Here is a 16,872-nt window from a genome sequence, read left to right as displayed (position 1 = left end):
TTGGTTCAGTCCATTAAAATGTACTTTCGATATCGTTTCTTCAATTTAAGTTTCGTTTGAGCAGAAATGATAGGGGTGTGTATAGGCCTAATTTAGTAGACACAAGTCTTGATACAAAATCACAGATGACTTGCAAAATAGTTTTATTGTGTTGACAGCAGGGAAAGTATGAGATAGTTGGTACATGTACATAAAGAGACTACAAAATAGTGAAGATAAACATCAGCCCATCAGAAAGGGAACATACATGTGCTCAAAAAATTGATTTAGTTCGTTTCCTCTTTAGCTTTGTCAATTGATTATTGTCTTGATGTCAAGTATATGAAAAAGACCATTGTAAAAAAATATCTAATCAGAAAGAAATCATGTGAATGACAGGCCAAGCAAGCAGTGCCTTCAAACCGACACACCGAACTCTCACAACTCATTGAGAACATGCAGACGAGAGTGACCTTTGACATCTCCCCCAGCCCCCTTCTGCTTCCTAATAAAGGTCAGAGGGTCAAGCTGGGTCTGACCAGCCCTGACCTGAGCCAGGAACTCACTGGTGACGTTGAGGGAGTTGCGAGAGGTGTAGAGGTCGCTGTGGTCAGAGGCCATGGGGGACGGCACGTGTTCGCTGCAGGTGGGGCCCCCCAGCCCCGCTGCACACTCGACCATGTAGGAGAAGAAGATGGTGCCGTGGTTCATGGGGCACATTTCCTCGTGGGTGCCCTGTTTGAGAGGCTTGCTGCAGGAGCCCAGGAGGTCGTCCCACGACTTCCACCAGTGTTTGTCCTCGTCCCACACCTCCACCTTCAGCTTGCTGTCCAAGGAGACCTTTCCCCAGTTCATGCCCATGTCAAACTGTTGGTTCCAGCGAGGGTTGTCGTTGTCCTGGATCACAGTGGTCTGGATTGCTTTGGTACCCACAATTACTTTGACAAAGGCGTCGGTCTGTGACGTGGTGTCGCCAAATAAGCCTTTAGCGCGCATCACCTTGACCGTTAAGCGGGCTAGACCTCTCTCCTGGGGGCAGCACTGGCTGGTTGTCTGCTGGTTGGCCTGGCAGACACACTGGCAGGTGTCGCGGGCACTGGGGTTGGAGGAACCGGTACACTTGTCAGAGCAGCGCAGCGCAAGTGCACTCTCCAGGATGTAGTCCTCCACCGCCTTCTTCAGCCCCGCGCTCTTCTTCTCATTCTTCACCAGCCGGTGCAGCGGACTCATGGAATAGGTGATGATGTCAGGGGTGGTCTTTAAGGTCCCCAGCCAATTACTGAAGGCGTCGGTCCCTGTCTTGGCGAAGAGCAGGTCAGCAGAGCCGTCTGATTGGCCGCCCACCACCTCGGTGAACCTCTCTTTGAAGGTGTTGTGGAAGCTCTCTTTGGTGTCACGCTTCTTTAGGTCCTGCTTGCAGAACTTGGTCTCCGTTTTGAGGTCGGCGGTTCCGGTAGTTGTGGCAACGGAGGCTTCGGCCTCCAGGCAGTCCTTGACCTCCGTCTCTTTGTAGCCTTCCAGCGACGCCTGGCACACGCGCAGCGAGGTCACGCTTTTCACCCGGCCGCCCAGTTGGACCTTATGGATGAAGTGGGTTCCGAAGGTGTTCAGGAAGTGCTTGTACTCAGGCTTGGTTTGATCGGTGTAGAGCAGGGGGAGGTTGTTCAAGCTGCGGGAGAACTCTGGGTGGAGGGGCGGCTTTTCTATCAGACGGTAACTGCAGAGGGAACACACAGCCAATCACAGTGGTGTTATCAGCCAATCGCACAAGCAATATAAATCACATATCAACATTTTTACCTGCTGTTAGCAGGTATTTATCATACATGAAATGGTGATAGATGGAATACAAATATAAATTACCCACACACACACACACTCACCTGTAATAGGAGCAGTGTACATCCTGCTTGATGAAACTGTACTTGTCTTGCTTGGACTGGGACATCACCGTCTTGGCCACCCGAGAGTGAGTACCGCCCACCACCATAGACGCCGTGATTTGCGGGGTAATGACGTCCAAACCCACCTTCCAGCTGGCGTCCACCTCGCTGTGGCTGTCCTTGACGAAGCTCTCGCTGGAATCATACACACTGCTGGACACTTTCATGTGACACTGATGCAGTGGCCGCCAGTCCACCACGGCCGCGGGTAGCTTCTGTTTGTTGCCGTCCATGTAGGGGTTGTCACAGAGGGTGCAGCCCCCGTCCTCGTCTTTCTTCCAGGTGTCCACGTCGATCACATAGGCCCGCTTGCGCTCCATGGTGACCACGTCAAAGCCCTCTCCGGCCAGGTCTGTTCCCGGGGCTGAGGGGGTGTTCTTGCACTCTGCTGCCCGGCCTGTGGTGCACGCGGGCTGGGCAGGGGGCAGGAGGAGGCCCCCACACAGCCACAGGACAAGCAGTGCTGTGCGGATTCCTGGAGGAGGGGAGAGAACGAAGAGAGGGTTTAGGGAAATAAACTCAATTAATTGGCTGCTATCTTATCAGCATCTTTTTATAATCTGACATTCACAAATAGCTGCCTGTATAAATGGATGTCTTTTCACCACTAGATGGGGGTATTTAACTTTGAATGATCTCACTGCTCGGTTTGTATTGTTTATTTGTTTAGTACTTGTTTGGTACACCTCTCTTTATATTCAAGCTTTTGTATTTATTTATATTTACACTCATCTTTCTAGTGTTCATTTGTTCATTAAATATTCTCATCTGTAGGTATTACATACAATACTTGTTATTAGGTCCATGGGCGTATCTAGCCCTATTTTCAAAAGTTTCATTAGCCCCCCCAAATTTGTTTAATCATTTTCTTTTTTTACTTTCATATTTTAAATCTAAATTTGTTAATTTCTCTTCCTAAAACCCACTAGAGGACACTATTTAAAAGGATATTTTCAAAGATTTCTTCTGGGGGAACATGCCCCCAGACCCCCCTAGTTTTGCTGGGTCACAGGAAAAATAATAGGTTTTATCTAGGGGCTTAGCCCCCCCAGAAGTGGGAACCTAGATTCGCCCCTGATTAGGTCTGTATTGTTTGTCACCTGCGCATGTTTTACTTTCATTTCTTTTAAATCTTGTCTGCTTGCCGCAGTTTCCCCTCAGGGGTGGATCAAGCACCCACCATGTAAGGCATCAACCTCACATTTCACTTCATTTCTGTAGATTTCTTAGTTTTACCTTTTCAGAAATGTATAGATTTGACTAAAGACCTCCGATAAAGATTAACTACATAATTTTCTCTTTCTATGACATTCGTCCCACAAAAAATGTGCTAAATATAAAACCTCACAACACCCAATAGAAGAAGTAGAATAAATTGTTTGTGACCCTAAATTACCTGTCTGCATGGAAACGCACATATTACAAACAGGTTCTATGTCGAATTTCGGAGTTCTTCTATTGTTACCAATCGATACATAAAATGAAATGGAGCATAGATTGCTTACCAAACATATCCCAGACGCTGTGGGGTGCTTATGACGAAGATGAAGACTTAGGAAGATGATCATGAAGATGCTCGTCAGGATGAATCTGGCAAAGGTTCTGTTACTGCACGGCCGTCAGTTGACAGAGGCAGACTGACAGGCAGGCGGACAACTCTTTCCATCCTATCACTGCATCAGTCACCCTGGGTGTGTGTCATGCTCATGAGCGTGAAAGACCACATGTTCGCAGTGTGATCTGGTGGTCGAGGCTTTGTTTATGCAGGCGTCTAAGATTCAGGCTTGTTTCCTGGCAAAAGGAAACCTATTTATTTATGTATTAAACCACTGTGGGTTGTTAAAGTTAATTTAGAGAAGCTCAGTAAAGAGACTCGTTTATATGTTCCTTGTTTTTTAAAGGCCCTCCTTATGTATGTCTTATCTTTCTTTGATTGTATTACACATTTCTATACCCAGTGTGCCTACTATCATGTTGGTCCAACCAACCAATCGTACAAGTTATCCTTGCCTGATAATGCCAACCAGCCAGCCAATGGAATCCCTCAAGGCCACTTTGCATACACACACCTTTCCTCATCTGGCCAGTCTTTCTCCCTCTGAACAGTGTCGAGTCAGAACACGTGTTTATATGTCACCTGTCTGTCTCCACACACAGGCCTTCAGCCACTGGCACGCTGGGTTGAACCCAGGTTTGGATGTGTTGGCCTGGGGTCTGTCTCCTGACCCTCCTCCTGGTGACTGGGGCGAGGGAGGGCAGGGCCAGTGTCTCGGACAGCTTCAGAGACTGCAGCCAGTTCTTCTATATGCGGACCCCGCCGGCTGGCGTCCGGGGAAGAGGGCTGAGGAAGATCTGCCAGCGCTACGCAGCCGAGCCACGCTACGCCACCCTGTACGACGCCAGCCGCCGCCTCCCTCTCTACTCCGCCTACACCTTCAAGAAGTCGGACGGGAAGAAGAGGATGGACACGCCCTGGATGTACGAACCTCAGGTAGACTCTTCATAACACACACACAGACACACACACACATAACAAACTGTAAAACCTTCCCAACTGATATTGTTTAGACAAAGAACCTTGTCATCCATTCCTCATGCATCCCTCAGTCATGTGATGTAGCTCTCCTGACAGCTAGCGTCCCACAGCGAGGCAGGGGAGATGAGGGTGCTGCCCCCCATCGACGACCCCGCCCCCCTGATAGAGGAGAGCCAGGCCGTTCTGGCCGACTACACGGATGCCGTGGAGTACGAGAGGGGCCCGCTGAACCCCGACCAGCACCAGTCCGACCCGGAGGACAAGTCCTCCACCTACACCCTCACCAACACCGTACCCCAGGTCAGTGACTTCCTGGACGCTTCCTGGAGCCCATACATGGACGTGGTACGTCGCCGTCTCAACAACTTCTGCCGGGGCACGGCTTTCGTGGTCACCGGGGCGACCGTATCCGGGGCGACCATCCGCCGGGGGAGCGAGGATCGGCTGGCCATCCCCAAGCACCTGTGGCTGGCCTACTGCTGCCCGAGGTTCGACCGCAACTCTCCGTACGAGGTGCGCTTCATGTTCCCTAGCTACGGGGGCTACGCCCTCAACCAGAAGGAGGGGCACAAGGTGGTGGAGGTGCCTCTGAAGACTCTGGAGAGCTTCCTGAAGACCCAGGCCGACATGGACAGTGACCTGACCATCTTCTATAGAGACTGTGTGTCAGAAAACCCCTTGAAGAAAAAGAGAAGATCGACTTGAGGTGTGGACATGCATTGCTGTGTGTGCGTACGTGTGAGTGCGATTGGTTAACACTTAAAGTAGCACTATGTTAACCTGTGACAGCGCTCTGTTTTCACAGGAACACTAACTACAAATGAACGCTATGAACTTGTTGAAAAGAACTTTGCATAAACGTGGTTAGAAAAAGTGTTCCATGAAGCAACAGTAATGATATTTTAATAAAGCTGATAGGAAAAGTTACAAGTCAGTAATTCCAAAGTTTATCAGGGCTTGAGTTATTATAATTGTATGATTGTCAATAGTTTAGAGGTGGAAATGTGGAAGTGGACAAAAAAAGACTTAAAACAACACTTAAGTGTTGAGTCCCCAAAAGTAGAACCACATTTAGTCATTTAGCAGACACTCTAATACAGAGAAAACCATGCATGAATAGCCTGGAACTGTGCTCTGAAGACACTGAAGACATTACCCTCCACCGAACAAAGATAAAGCTGACTGAATGAGAAGCGTTTCTTTGCATCTTTATCAAAGAGTAGATATACTGTCGCTGTAGCGTGTTATATTGTCTGGAACAAAGCACCACTCCAGTTTGTGCTGGACAGGAAATTGCTGCTCTTGTCCAGACTGAGGTACATAACTGGGGGATATCTGTCAAATATCTGTCAACATATGCTGACGAGAGAAAATGTAGTCTGCTCCATACTGAGTTGCGAATCTTAAAGAATCAAATGTGATTAGCTAAAAAGGGTCTGGATGCTTTATGTAACAGTCCATGTGACAGCCCAATCCCCCAGAAACTCCATCGAAACCCACCAGTGAGTCATAAGCAAACTAAAACCTGAAACAAAAAGAATGTTCTTGCGGGTTGGAGAACAAACAGACCTCTCGTGGTTTCCATTGACTTCCTTTGCCTGACATTTGCACGACTGAGCACAGCTGGGTTGTGACCTGAAGACGCTGACAGCGTCTGACACAGGAACGTCAGTGTCAGTGCCTCAGCCTGGTGGTGCTCATTCACACGTTATACTGTCAGCTGTGCTTCCAGTGAGATGAACCAAGAGGCCTTGACGTGGGTGTCAGTGCACGTCACTGGCGTCCAGGTGTGCTTAGTGGAATGAGCACACCTGGGGCGGGGACGGAGGGTGGTGCTCGGAGCTTTTGCATACTCAGTCTAGATTAGAGAGAGCAAACGTTCAGAGTCGTGTCGGGGTTTCACTCGGATCCACAGGCACCACCAGCTCCGGAACATTCCCTCCCCGGCACACGCAGACACTCAGCGGGACACAGAGACACACGGAGAGCCGTCAACGCGCACCGAGAACATCCAGGGGAATCTTCTACGTTCATCCTTTCGTTTATCCATCCGTTCATCCGTCCGTCCTTTTATCCATCCATCCGTCATTTTCGACGACTGAGCTCCATCTCGTCTCCACGTCTTTTTCCGCGACCTTCCCCAATCGTCATGACCTCCGTCTGGGCGCGGCGGGCGGCGGGGGCGGCCTGGCTGCTGGTTGCCGTGGCGACGGCGGGGGTGCGCAGCACGGTGGAGAAGGAGCTGTCCCCGGAGTGCCGTGAGTTCCTGTACATGGGCACGCCGCCGGTGGGCGTGGAGCACCACGCCCTCCGGACCATCTGCCAGCGCTTCCACAACCGCGCTCGCTACGTCACGCTGTACGACACCACAAACCACGTGCCCGTCTACTCCGCCTACACCTTCAAGCGCTCCGACGGGGAGAAGAGGATGGACGTTCCCTGGATGTACGAACCTCAGGTATTTATTTGGTATATTCTTCTCGTTCGGTGACTTCTTTTACAAGCTGTCCATGAAACCATTCCGCCTTCAGTATGGCGGACTAGTTTGCATGACTCCGTGTTTGAGTTAAATGTCCCTGTCTCCTCTGTCCGTCCTCCAAGCTGTCGACCTTGTCGGACACAGGCGAGATGCAGTCCTTCCCGCTGGGCTACATGCACATGAACTTTGAGGACGCCCAGGCAGTGTTGAACGACTACTCCAACGCCATCCTGTACGAGAGAGGCCAGCTGAACCCTGACGAGCACCAGGCCAGCCTTGACGACAAGGCCGCCACCTATACCCTCACCAACGTGGTGCCACAGGTCAATGACAACGATAAACTACCATACTTAATACAACCGGGGTCCATACCAGATCAGGGGTCTCATTTATCAACTAGACCAGGACCGACCAGACTGGACCTGATCATACTAGACTAGAGCACACCCGACCAGAACAATCCTGATTAGATCAGTCCTCACCAGAACATGCTGCACGATACTAGTCCTGACTAGAACCTAGACCAGACCACACTTGACTGAACCAGGCCGGACCAGACCAAACGAAACACCACTGAAAATTGCAAATTTGTCTTCTGGTCTTCCATTGTTTAACCTCCGCTCATCCCAACCCCCCCTAAGTGCAGGTCCATGTGTTCGGGAGCAGCCCCTGGAAGGAACAGGAGCATTTGGTCCGCAGACGTCTCAACAACTACTGCCGCGGCACAGCCTACGTGGTCACTGGGATCACCACGTCGGGGAACATGATTCGCCGGCACAATGTGGACCGGTTGGCGGTCCCCGCCTACCTGTGGTCGGCCTACTGCTGCATCCGCTACGACCGCAACGCCCCCTACGACGAGCGCTACAAGTTCCCAGCCTTTGGCCACTACGCCCTCAATGACAAGGACAACAACCAGGTCCTGGAGATGTCCGTGAAGAAGCTGGAGGAGTTCCTGAAGAAGTCCACCTACGTGGACAAGAACTTCCAGATCTTTCTGGATGACTGTGTGCCCCCAGGTTCGGCCTAGGGCCTCACAGTGTCTTATCTTGGGTGTACCCTCATGAGAGACATATTGTTAGTACAAAGCCATGCCTGATCTCACTCTCACAAGATGTGTCACGTGTTATCCTGTTGGTGCTGTCAATCAACCCTGGTCTAATAAAGTTTTTTCAATCTACACTTGTTGTTTTGTTGATTGTTTCAACCGTGATTTTGTCACTGCTGATTGAGTATAGTATAAGCTAGTGTGTGCAATGTAGCCCAACCAAAAGAGCGGTCACTTTGAAACAGCCAGTTCATTACTTTGGTTTCTAAGCACTCATGGGATTGAAAGATGTGAACAACAAAGACCACCAGTACCGGTTTCACACGTACACACCCCATGTGGTTGTGAACAGGAAGTGATGTTAATTCAAGCTGATCTCGGCTTGGTTGAGATGACAAATTACTTCTGGCAGCAAACTATTTCCGAGCTTAATCGGAAATTTGTGCCAAAGTTCAAGTATTTGAAAATACTTCAGATGTCATTTCACCCAGTGGTTGTCTCCTTATATGTCAGGAAGTCTGATTTGCATCTGTTCACCTCAGGTGAAAAGAGGCATTGTAGTAACGCCTAAAGGCTGAAGAAGGCTCTGGTCATGCTCTCCCTAATGGAGTCTGGCACAGACAACCTAGCGATCCCCCACAGGACAGAAGACTATGTCATGGATCATCAGTAGTACAAGGTGTGAAGGGCAGATAAAAGACACATTCCATTTCATGTCACTTTGAAAGTCATAGTAATTCACATGCCTAATTTACTGAGAGACAAGCTTGTGCTTAGTACATTTGAAGCTACTGTCATAGGTTATCTGCTGCGGAAGCTGAGGGCTGATAACGTTTACTAGCCTTTACACTTTGAATACATGGAAACTAGGACTTGACAATGTGAGTGTGTGTGAGGCTATGGGGCGTGAGGTAGAACGAGCCACAAACGCTTGAACAGAGAGAAAGTAGCAAGTTAGACATCTCAAGCCATAGACGTGTGTGTGTAAAAAGGAAGGGGGAAAGTTACGAACCCCATGAATTGAGACAAGCAGACTAGGCCTGATTGAACAGTAAAGGACAGGAGAAACGGGAGAGAGAGAGAGAGAGAGAGAGAGAGAGAGAGAGAGAGAGAGAGAGGGGGAGAGAAGAGAAAGAGTGGCTAGCCAACATCGTCATGAGGAGTCACGCTTCCGTCTCGTCCGTGGCCGTCCTGGCGTTGCTTGCCTGCGTGCGGGAGGCCGGGGCAGGCGTGGTGGAGGACTTCAACCACGTGCAGCGCTGCAAAAACTCTCTCTACATGGGCACCCCGCCGAGAGGCTACCTGGCCGGCGCGCTGAAGAAGATCTGCCAGCGCTACGAGGAGAAGCCCTGCTTCGTCACGCTCTACGACCCCCACAAACACATCCCCGTGTACTCCGCCTACACCTTCAAGAAGACCGACGGGCAGAAGACAGTGGACTTTCCCTGGATGTTTGAGCCGCAGGTTAGTGAGTGCGTCTGCACGTGTGTAGGGTGGTTTAAGTCATCAAATGGGTTCGACAAGCACCCTGTTATGACATCTTCTGTGGAATGTTTAGATGTTGCAAAATTGTATTCACGTTTTACTAAAGGATCAAGGTAATTGGACTTGTCACACCAATACCCTGGTGTTGCATGGAGAGATAATTCAATTGCTGCAGCAGGCAAATTGAGAAGTTAAAGGAGATAAGCTGCTTGTGAATGGCTTGTGAGTTTGCGTTTCAATAAGGTATTGTTGTCAGATCTACTCACGCCTTGGGCTTTGCAAATTGAAATTGTATGAATGTGTATGCCTGCAAATTAATTCTGTGGATGTCAGTGAATTCTTTTTACATGTGCGCCAAAATGTGCCTTGCCCAATTCCAAGGACGAGGGAGGATAATGAGCCTTCACTACAAATCAGGGGCAACAAAGACGACTGTATTCAGCTCAGAGAAATGTTTAGTGGATAGTCCTATGTCAGCACTAAACAAATATCTCTCTTCTCTATATTTCTCTCTCTCCTTTGCCATCCACCTCAACCTCCCTCCCTCTTTCTTACTTTCTTTCCCTTCCCTCGGACACTCTTTTACTTCCCCTTCCCACCTCTGTGTCCCCTCCTCTCTCTCTCTCCCTCTCTTCCTCCCTCTCTTTTCCTTCCTTCCCCTCCCTATTGTTGTCTCCCTTCCTCCATAGCTGGCCTCAGAGAAGGGCAGCAACAACATGGAGCCCTTCCCCCAGTCCGCACACATGCACATGAACTTCGAGGACAGCCAGGCGGTCCTGGAGGACTACGCGGACGTGGTCCAGTACGAGCGCAGCCACCTCAATCCAGACGAGCACCAGGATGACCTCGTGGACAAGGCCTCCACCTACACCCTCACCAACGTGGTGCCCCAGTTCAGGGAGTTCAGCATAGGGCCCTGGGCCGAGCACCAGGACCTCATCCGCAAACGTCTCAACAACTACTGTCGAGGACGGGCCTATGTGGTCACGGGGGTCACAACCTCAGGGAACATGATCCGCCGAGATAACATGGACCGGGTGGCGGTGCCGGAGTACATGTGGTCGGCCTACTGCTGCACGGAGTACGACCTAAACGCGCCCTACTTCCTTCGGTACAAGTTCCCCGTGTTCGGAGCGTACGGGCTAAACGACCGTGTCAATAACCACATGGTGGAAGTTCCCCTCAAGAACCTGGAGAAGTTCCTCAAAGGTCGCATGGACGTGGACAAGAACTTCCAGATCTTCTACAACGACTGTGTGCCTGACCTTTAAGTTGTGTGCCCATATGGGGCCCATATACTTAAACATAAAATGCACATATTCTTTGTGTAAAATGCTGTTACATCATGCAATTAAAATATAACTCAAATGTACTCAAATTAGTTTTGTCTGTTTTTTTTGGGGTGTGAGAAAGTTTAACTTCCCAATAGAATTCCTTTGACTGTTAAAATAAGGGTGTTGATAAAAATGTAAGGGAACTGATGAGGACAACAGGGTAGGAATATTCATTGGTTTGTTATTGCAGTAACGTCATGGTTTTCAGGCCTCTGCCATCTTATTTCTCCACCAGATGGCAGTGTCGTCACACTCATGATAGCGGCGAGGCTCACTCTGGTCTCAAGTAGGCCTACCTAACAAACTGTCTCATAATACTTTAATAGAAATCTGCATTCATCACAAAACACAATGATCTTACGCCAACACTTTATTTACATTCCCAAAAACAACCCAGTTCCTGTCTACATACTATTCCAGAACTTTCGCCATGTCATTTCCTCAAAGTCTGAGGCAAACAGAGGTTATAGAAGGAACTGTGATCCAGAGTCGACACCTTCTTCCAGGACACCCACCCTCCGCCTTGCACCTCAGTCCTCCCTAAAGGAGAGCCATGGTAGTGGGGGTCCATCACCAGCAGGTAGCTCCCCTGGCCTCCCGTACACACCCCCAGGATCCCCTTGGAGGAGTTGTCCCTGTCCCCCCCCATCATGACTGGGGACCCGTGTGTCTGGAAGTGCTGGTGGAGCTCCTCCACCGCCTTCCCCTCGAGCTCAGCCCCCCCACCCCGGACGTGAACCACCCTGCAGGGCACGTCGTAGAAGTAGTCCAGCACCAGAGCCGCCTCGAACGTCCCTATCCATCCCCTGGAGCTGGAGAACGACTTAGGCTTGTCTCCCATCTCCACCAGGGCTTGTTGGATCTCAGGGAGACTGGGTGGGGCTCTGCAGCTTTGGTCCTTCGGTGGGCACAAGCTCAGACACAGCCATGAGGAGATGGTCTGAACAGTGCGGTAGCCGCAGCCCCAGCCCTGGTCATCCTGCCCGTCACAGCCGTAGTGGTAATAATGGCACTCCCCTGATATCTGAGAGCATTTTATGGTGTCACTGTCTGACACTGGCCTTGGAAGTCCAGATTGAGCATTCTTCAGCAGCGTCTCTGTCCAGTTAGCTTGGCTTTTAACTATATGTCGGTTCGTTCCAACCGTTCTCTCTCCCCAATCAATGTCTTGATCGGATACTCCTAGTTTCAAATCCATCTTTGCCTTGTTGTCACCCATGTCTGTTAATGTATTTGGTTAGCATTGTAAAGTCACATTGTGAGTGTTTATTCTACCTAAGAGTAGGCTGAAGTCCACTGTTAGGAGCGACGCAAACGCTTGCGGTGCTGATACAAAATACGTCCCCCTGTAAGTAAGGGATTGTGGTATTTTGTTCCGCTCTCTTCTCAGTTGGGATGGACAGGAAGGCACAAATTAGACGTATCTGCTGCGCACCTGCAATAAATTGCCAATTAATTGAATTTCACTAAACATAATCTGGCACACAGTGAGGATGAGCTACACTCTTTCATGTAAACCGTCATAATTCAATTCTGACAGATTAAAGCAGACCTTAACTGCAACAATATAACGCATCCGTTGGAAACATGATATCACATTTAGAAAGTATTTCATTTTATTTGATTATGGCTTCTCGTGTACGCTCGGACATCGCTGGAAATCCTTACGATAGGCTCGAGATTCTTCCTGCCGATTTATTCGGAATTGCCTCTAACCCGAAGTTTGTTCCTACTCAATCACAAAGTCCTAACAGACTTCAGAGTATCGTTGACCTAGAGGTGAAAGACGGATTTAAACTCGAATGCGGAGAAACAAAAATGCAAATAACGGTAAAGAGGGAATTCTTCGAGACGAGAGGCATCTGTTTTTCACCAGACCTACTTAATCTGGGCGATAATTTGACCTCAACCGGTTCCTGCAGGGCCGTTTCGGAAGATGATAATGAAATTGTCATTTCGTCGACATTACTAGGCTGTGGGAGTAAATCAAGGGTAAGGAATGTAGGCGAGCCAACAAATAATATAAATTTGGCTATGGGTCATTTACGTGAAAAGAGTTGACCATAGGCATACCTTCTTGTGTAAACGTAACATAAAGCCTATTTTACAGGTGATTGGTGACTGGCTGGTGTACTCCAACGTGCTGGTGTTGACACCTGGCTTGTTCATAACTCCTAGAGGTACACTTATATTCACAGGGGCTAGAACCGTCATACCTATAGAGTGCCACTATAGAAGGTGAGGCCTCGCTTTTGACTTGCATGGTCAATACTGTCAATACTTTATCAAAACTTCAAGCCTTCCAATGATTCATACAAATGTTATATTTTACATTCCATGATCCGCGTTTCTCATGCCCTACCTAGCGTTAGCCTGTGTAAAATGAAAGATTTCCAGTGTTGATGGGACAAGTGTCATTCCCGTGTGACAACCAGGAAGCAGAGAGTGAGCGGAGAGCCCCTATCCCCAACATGGCTGCCTATGACCTCCACCATCACTGCTTTCGGCCTACTGCACTTCACCCTCCGTACAATGACGTGTGAGAGACCTTGACAGCTGTTCAGAAACGTGTTTTTGACTAAACAAATCTCAAAACGCACACAATTGAAACACTAAGTATATTAGATACAGAAATTATAAACGTTTTCACTTTAACCCTCGTGCTGCCTTCGGGTCACATGACCCAAAGGTTCATAACGAACCATCGTTGTGTTTACCCAATTTTACCCAATACAAAAACAAATACAAATAATTTTCTTTTAACCATTCCAATGTGGGGGGTCTGAGACAGCCCGACAGTTAAAAGAAAATGCTTCACTTTGTTTTTGTATGAGGTAAATTTGTCGCAATACGACGGTGGGTCACAATGACTGATGGGTCAGAATGACCCGAAGATAACACAAGGGTTAAGGTCTTGTTAACCCTCGTGCTGCCTTCGGGTCACATGACCCAAAGGTTCATAACGAACCATCGTTGTGTTTACCCAATTTTACCCAATACAAAAACAAATTAAAATAATTTTCTTTTAACCTTTGCAATGTGGGGGGTCTGAGACAGCCTAGCTGTTAAAAGAAAATGCTTCACTTTGTCTTTGTATGCGGTAAATCTGTCGCAATACGACGGTGGGTCACAATGACTGATGGGTCAGAATGACCCGAAGATAACACAAGGGTTAAACGAGGCTGCATGGTAGAAAGTTGGCTTTCTGTTTTCAAGATGACTGGAGCTCTCCCCGCAGTTCCTCTGTCTACCAGCAGGGGGAGCCAGTGTTCCTGGAGGCCAGTGTGAAGGCACCGCTGCACCCCCCACTGAGGCTCTTCATTGACAACTGCGTGGCCACCCTCACCTCTGACCCCCTCTCCTCACCCAGCTACAAGTTCATCACCGAACATGGGTGAGGGAAAGAGGCCAGCAGTGGAGATTAGTTTCAGAAGGAGTCGCTGGCTAGAATCGAGAGAGAGAGAGAGAGAGAGAGAGAGAGAGAGAGAGAGAGAGAGAGAGAGAACGAGAGGAATTGACGAGTTCAAACATGGTTCGTCCTGTGTTGAATCAAATAAAAATTTAGTAATTTAGCAGACGCTCTTATCCAGAGCGACTTACAGTAAGTACAGGGACATTCCCCCTGAGGCAAGTAGGGTGAAGTGCCTTGCCCAAGGATACAACATTGTTTTGCACAGCTGGGAATCGAACCAGCAACCTTCTGATTAATAGCCCAAGTCCCTAACCGCTCAGCCAACTGACCCCCATTGTTGAAGGTGTCTTGTGGACAGCCTGGTGTCTCCCTCCCAGTTCTACCCCAGAGCAGGGGGGCCGAACACGCTTCGTTTCGCCGTTCAGACCGTCCAGTTCAGCACGGAGCCTGGAGACCAGGTAACGACGATCGCCGTGGTTGAACCAACCATACCTGGCTTGGTTGATCAGACGTTTTGTTTCGGGAGGACTTTGCAGGGCGTCACGTGCAGCTTTCCACACCACGAGGCTGTCTGTGACCATGTGACCTTCCCATATCCACAGACCTTCATCACCTGCCACATGAGAGCCTCTCTGGCACGCAGACGCCCTGACCCCTTCAACAAGGCTTGCTCCTTCCATTGGCCCTCTTTTAGGTCAGTACACACACACACACACGCACACACACCACACACACGGATAATCACTTTGTTGATTACATGTATGCATTTTACAATGATTGATGTCTAAACTAACGTCTAAACTAACGTCTAGATATAATAACGTTGTTTTGTCATTCAGGCTCAGTTTATACGCCGATTGTTCTTAACTCATAATGCCGTTGCATTTTCTGCTGCTGTTTTTTAAAGTCAATAAACACCCAGTTCTGAGCTGTTCTAACAGGGTTTGCCTGTGTCTGGCGTTCAGATGGCGAGCCCTGGAGGGGGACGGTGCTGTTTGTCTGTGCTGCCACGATAGAGACTGCTCAGGACAGACGCTAGCCAAGAGCACGACGCAAGCCCACCTGGACACAGGTGACACCCACCTTTCAGATACATATGGCTGAGTGTGAGGTAAAAGCCTGTGTGATTTTGTTCTAGACTGATTCATTTAGTATTCAAACTCGAAAGCACTGGGGAATCGGAATTACGGAATGAGGATGATGCATTGTGACATGTCTGTGACTTTCATCTTCATGTCTGTTCAGTGAAGGAATCAGACACCATGGTTGGTCCTCTTCAGATTCAGCCCAGCTCCTATTGGATGGATCACCTGTCACTCATTAAGGACCTGTACAGTTTGAACTTGAATTGAACTCAAAAATAATATATCTTGCATAGAAACCTACAATAATAAAGGGAGAAACTGGGATTCTATTGAACATATTGGAACATATTGACTAATCCACAGTAACTGACTACACCACAGTTTTACTGTTGGTTGAACAGCACCTGAAAGCTCGAGTAGCCTACATTTCTGAAAATTTAATTTTTTCAAGAAACGTCTTGCTCATCTGATTTTCTTCACAATGCTTTATCATGGAAGAGTCCATACATGCAAGGGTGTGCTTTGGCATGGACAGCTGCATCTCCATAGGCTACAACACGCACGTCCAATTTCCCTTTACCTCCCCAGAACTGCAACCCAAACCAAAATATCCTAGTGAAAACTATATCTCCATTGTGTAACGAGACGAAAACAACGACGTGTAAACTAAACAAGACGGCAGGCTAAACAAGCCAGCGGCAGTTCAGCGTCGCATGTGCATCGTCTGTGAGCACACAGAACTCCAGGTTTTTCCCGTCACAGGAAGCGGGGTCATTCGTATGCGCTGCAGACTGCACCCATGCAAGGTCATTGTCATACAGTTGTGGGAATCACCGGCTAGTAGACGACACAGGGAGAAGGGATGAGAGAGGGACTATTCGAAAATGTTTTTAAAACACTGCTCAATCCTGCTGTTCACCGATGTGTGACGCAACACCGATTTCATACTGCGAGATCGGTCGTGCTTGGGCCTAAGCTGTTATAGAGACAAACGTTATATGTCACAGTTCCATTTGGATGAATTGGCCTTGAGTTTCTGGTCCTGTCAACACTCAGAAACCTCAGCTACTTTGGTGTTTATCTGCTGAAGGCGAATCGGATTGAATGTGAGACACTTCTGAATTAAGTAGCGAGTTTTGAGAATGTCCAGCCCCGGGCGTGTGGCACACACTCGTACCTTTTGAGCCCGGTTCATTGTTAATGAAGTCAGGTGGCTGAGCGGTTAGGGAAGCGGGCTAGTAATCTGAAGGTTGCCAGTTCGATTCCCGGCTGTGCCAAATTACGTTGTGTCCTTGGGCAAGGCACTTCACCCTACTTGCCTCGGGGAGAATGTCCCTGTACTTACTGTAAGTCGCTCTGGATAAGAGCGTCTGCTAAATGACTAAATGTAAATGTAAATGTTAAACCTCCTCACCCGAGTTAGCGGTCAGCCTGTGTTTCTTGAGGGTGAGCAGTGTTGGGTAGGTCTGAGTGAGATAACTGTCTATAACTGCTGGCTTTGGTAAGGTTGTCAAACGTTATATACAGAGCAGTGGCAAAAGAACTAAAGAACAACCGCCAACGATCCTGTG

General features: G+C 48.7%; 6 protein-coding genes across 9 annotated transcripts; 4 read left to right on the top strand and 2 right to left on the bottom strand.

Annotated features, from left to right (window-relative positions):
• Positions 1-156: 156 nt before the first annotated feature.
• On the bottom strand, positions 157-3,552 carry LOC134009800 (perforin-1-like). Its single transcript, XM_062449504.1, has 3 exons — positions 3,428-3,552; positions 1,863-2,397; positions 157-1,696 (listed from the first exon to the last, which is right to left on the bottom strand). The coding sequence occupies exons 1-3, from the start codon at positions 3,432-3,434 to the stop codon at positions 418-420; spliced, it is 1,821 nt and encodes a 606-aa protein (XP_062305488.1). The 5' UTR covers positions 3,435-3,552; the 3' UTR covers positions 157-417.
• Positions 3,553-4,119: 567 nt separating this feature from the next.
• Positions 4,120-5,163, top strand: si:dkey-85k7.11 (endonuclease domain-containing 1 protein). The gene is made up of 2 exons (XM_062449972.1): positions 4,120-4,413; positions 4,555-5,163. Exons 1-2 carry the CDS (start codon positions 4,120-4,122, stop codon positions 5,161-5,163), a joined length of 903 nt encoding a protein of 300 aa, XP_062305956.1.
• A 989-nt stretch (positions 5,164-6,152) lies between these two features.
• On the top strand, positions 6,153-8,088 carry LOC134009915 (endonuclease domain-containing 1 protein-like). The gene is made up of 3 exons (XM_062449689.1): positions 6,153-6,916; positions 7,060-7,260; positions 7,584-8,088. The coding sequence occupies exons 1-3, from the start codon at positions 6,608-6,610 to the stop codon at positions 7,965-7,967; spliced, it is 894 nt and encodes a 297-aa protein (XP_062305673.1). The 5' UTR covers positions 6,153-6,607; the 3' UTR covers positions 7,968-8,088.
• Positions 8,089-8,905: 817 nt separating this feature from the next.
• On the top strand, positions 8,906-10,827 carry LOC134009841 (endonuclease domain-containing 1 protein-like). The gene is made up of 2 exons (XM_062449564.1): positions 8,906-9,449; positions 10,160-10,827. The coding sequence occupies exons 1-2, from the start codon at positions 9,141-9,143 to the stop codon at positions 10,739-10,741; spliced, it is 891 nt and encodes a 296-aa protein (XP_062305548.1). The 5' UTR covers positions 8,906-9,140; the 3' UTR covers positions 10,742-10,827.
• Positions 10,828-11,161: 334 nt separating this feature from the next.
• ufsp1 (UFM1-specific peptidase 1 (non-functional)) lies at positions 11,162-12,183 on the bottom strand. The gene has a single exon (XM_062449830.1). The coding sequence runs from the start codon at positions 12,021-12,023 to the stop codon at positions 11,238-11,240; it is 786 nt and encodes a 261-aa protein (XP_062305814.1). The 5' UTR covers positions 12,024-12,183; the 3' UTR covers positions 11,162-11,237.
• Positions 11,931-15,623, top strand: LOC134009998 (zona pellucida sperm-binding protein 3-like). Of its 4 annotated transcripts, none has more exons than XM_062449825.1 (8): positions 11,931-12,796; positions 12,915-13,042; positions 13,240-13,343; positions 14,021-14,198; positions 14,560-14,674; positions 14,819-14,910; positions 15,182-15,288; positions 15,462-15,623. In XM_062449825.1, the coding sequence occupies exons 1-8, from the start codon at positions 12,392-12,394 to the stop codon at positions 15,566-15,568; spliced, it is 1,236 nt and encodes a 411-aa protein (XP_062305809.1). In that variant the 5' UTR covers positions 11,931-12,391; the 3' UTR covers positions 15,569-15,623. The 4 variants fall into 4 exon arrangements, with proteins under 4 accessions (XP_062305809.1, XP_062305811.1, XP_062305812.1 ...); XM_062449827.1 differs by having other exon boundaries at positions 15,182-15,327; XM_062449829.1 differs by having other exon boundaries at positions 12,726-12,796; positions 12,915-12,984.
• The last annotated feature ends 1,249 nt before the right edge of the window (positions 15,624-16,872 follow it).

Source organism: Osmerus eperlanus, chromosome 23, assembly GCF_963692335.1.
Source record: "Osmerus eperlanus chromosome 23, fOsmEpe2.1, whole genome shotgun sequence".
Lineage (NCBI taxonomy): Eukaryota > Metazoa > Chordata > Actinopteri > Osmeriformes > Osmeridae > Osmerus > Osmerus eperlanus.
This window is presented reverse-complemented; position numbering and strand designations above follow the sequence as displayed.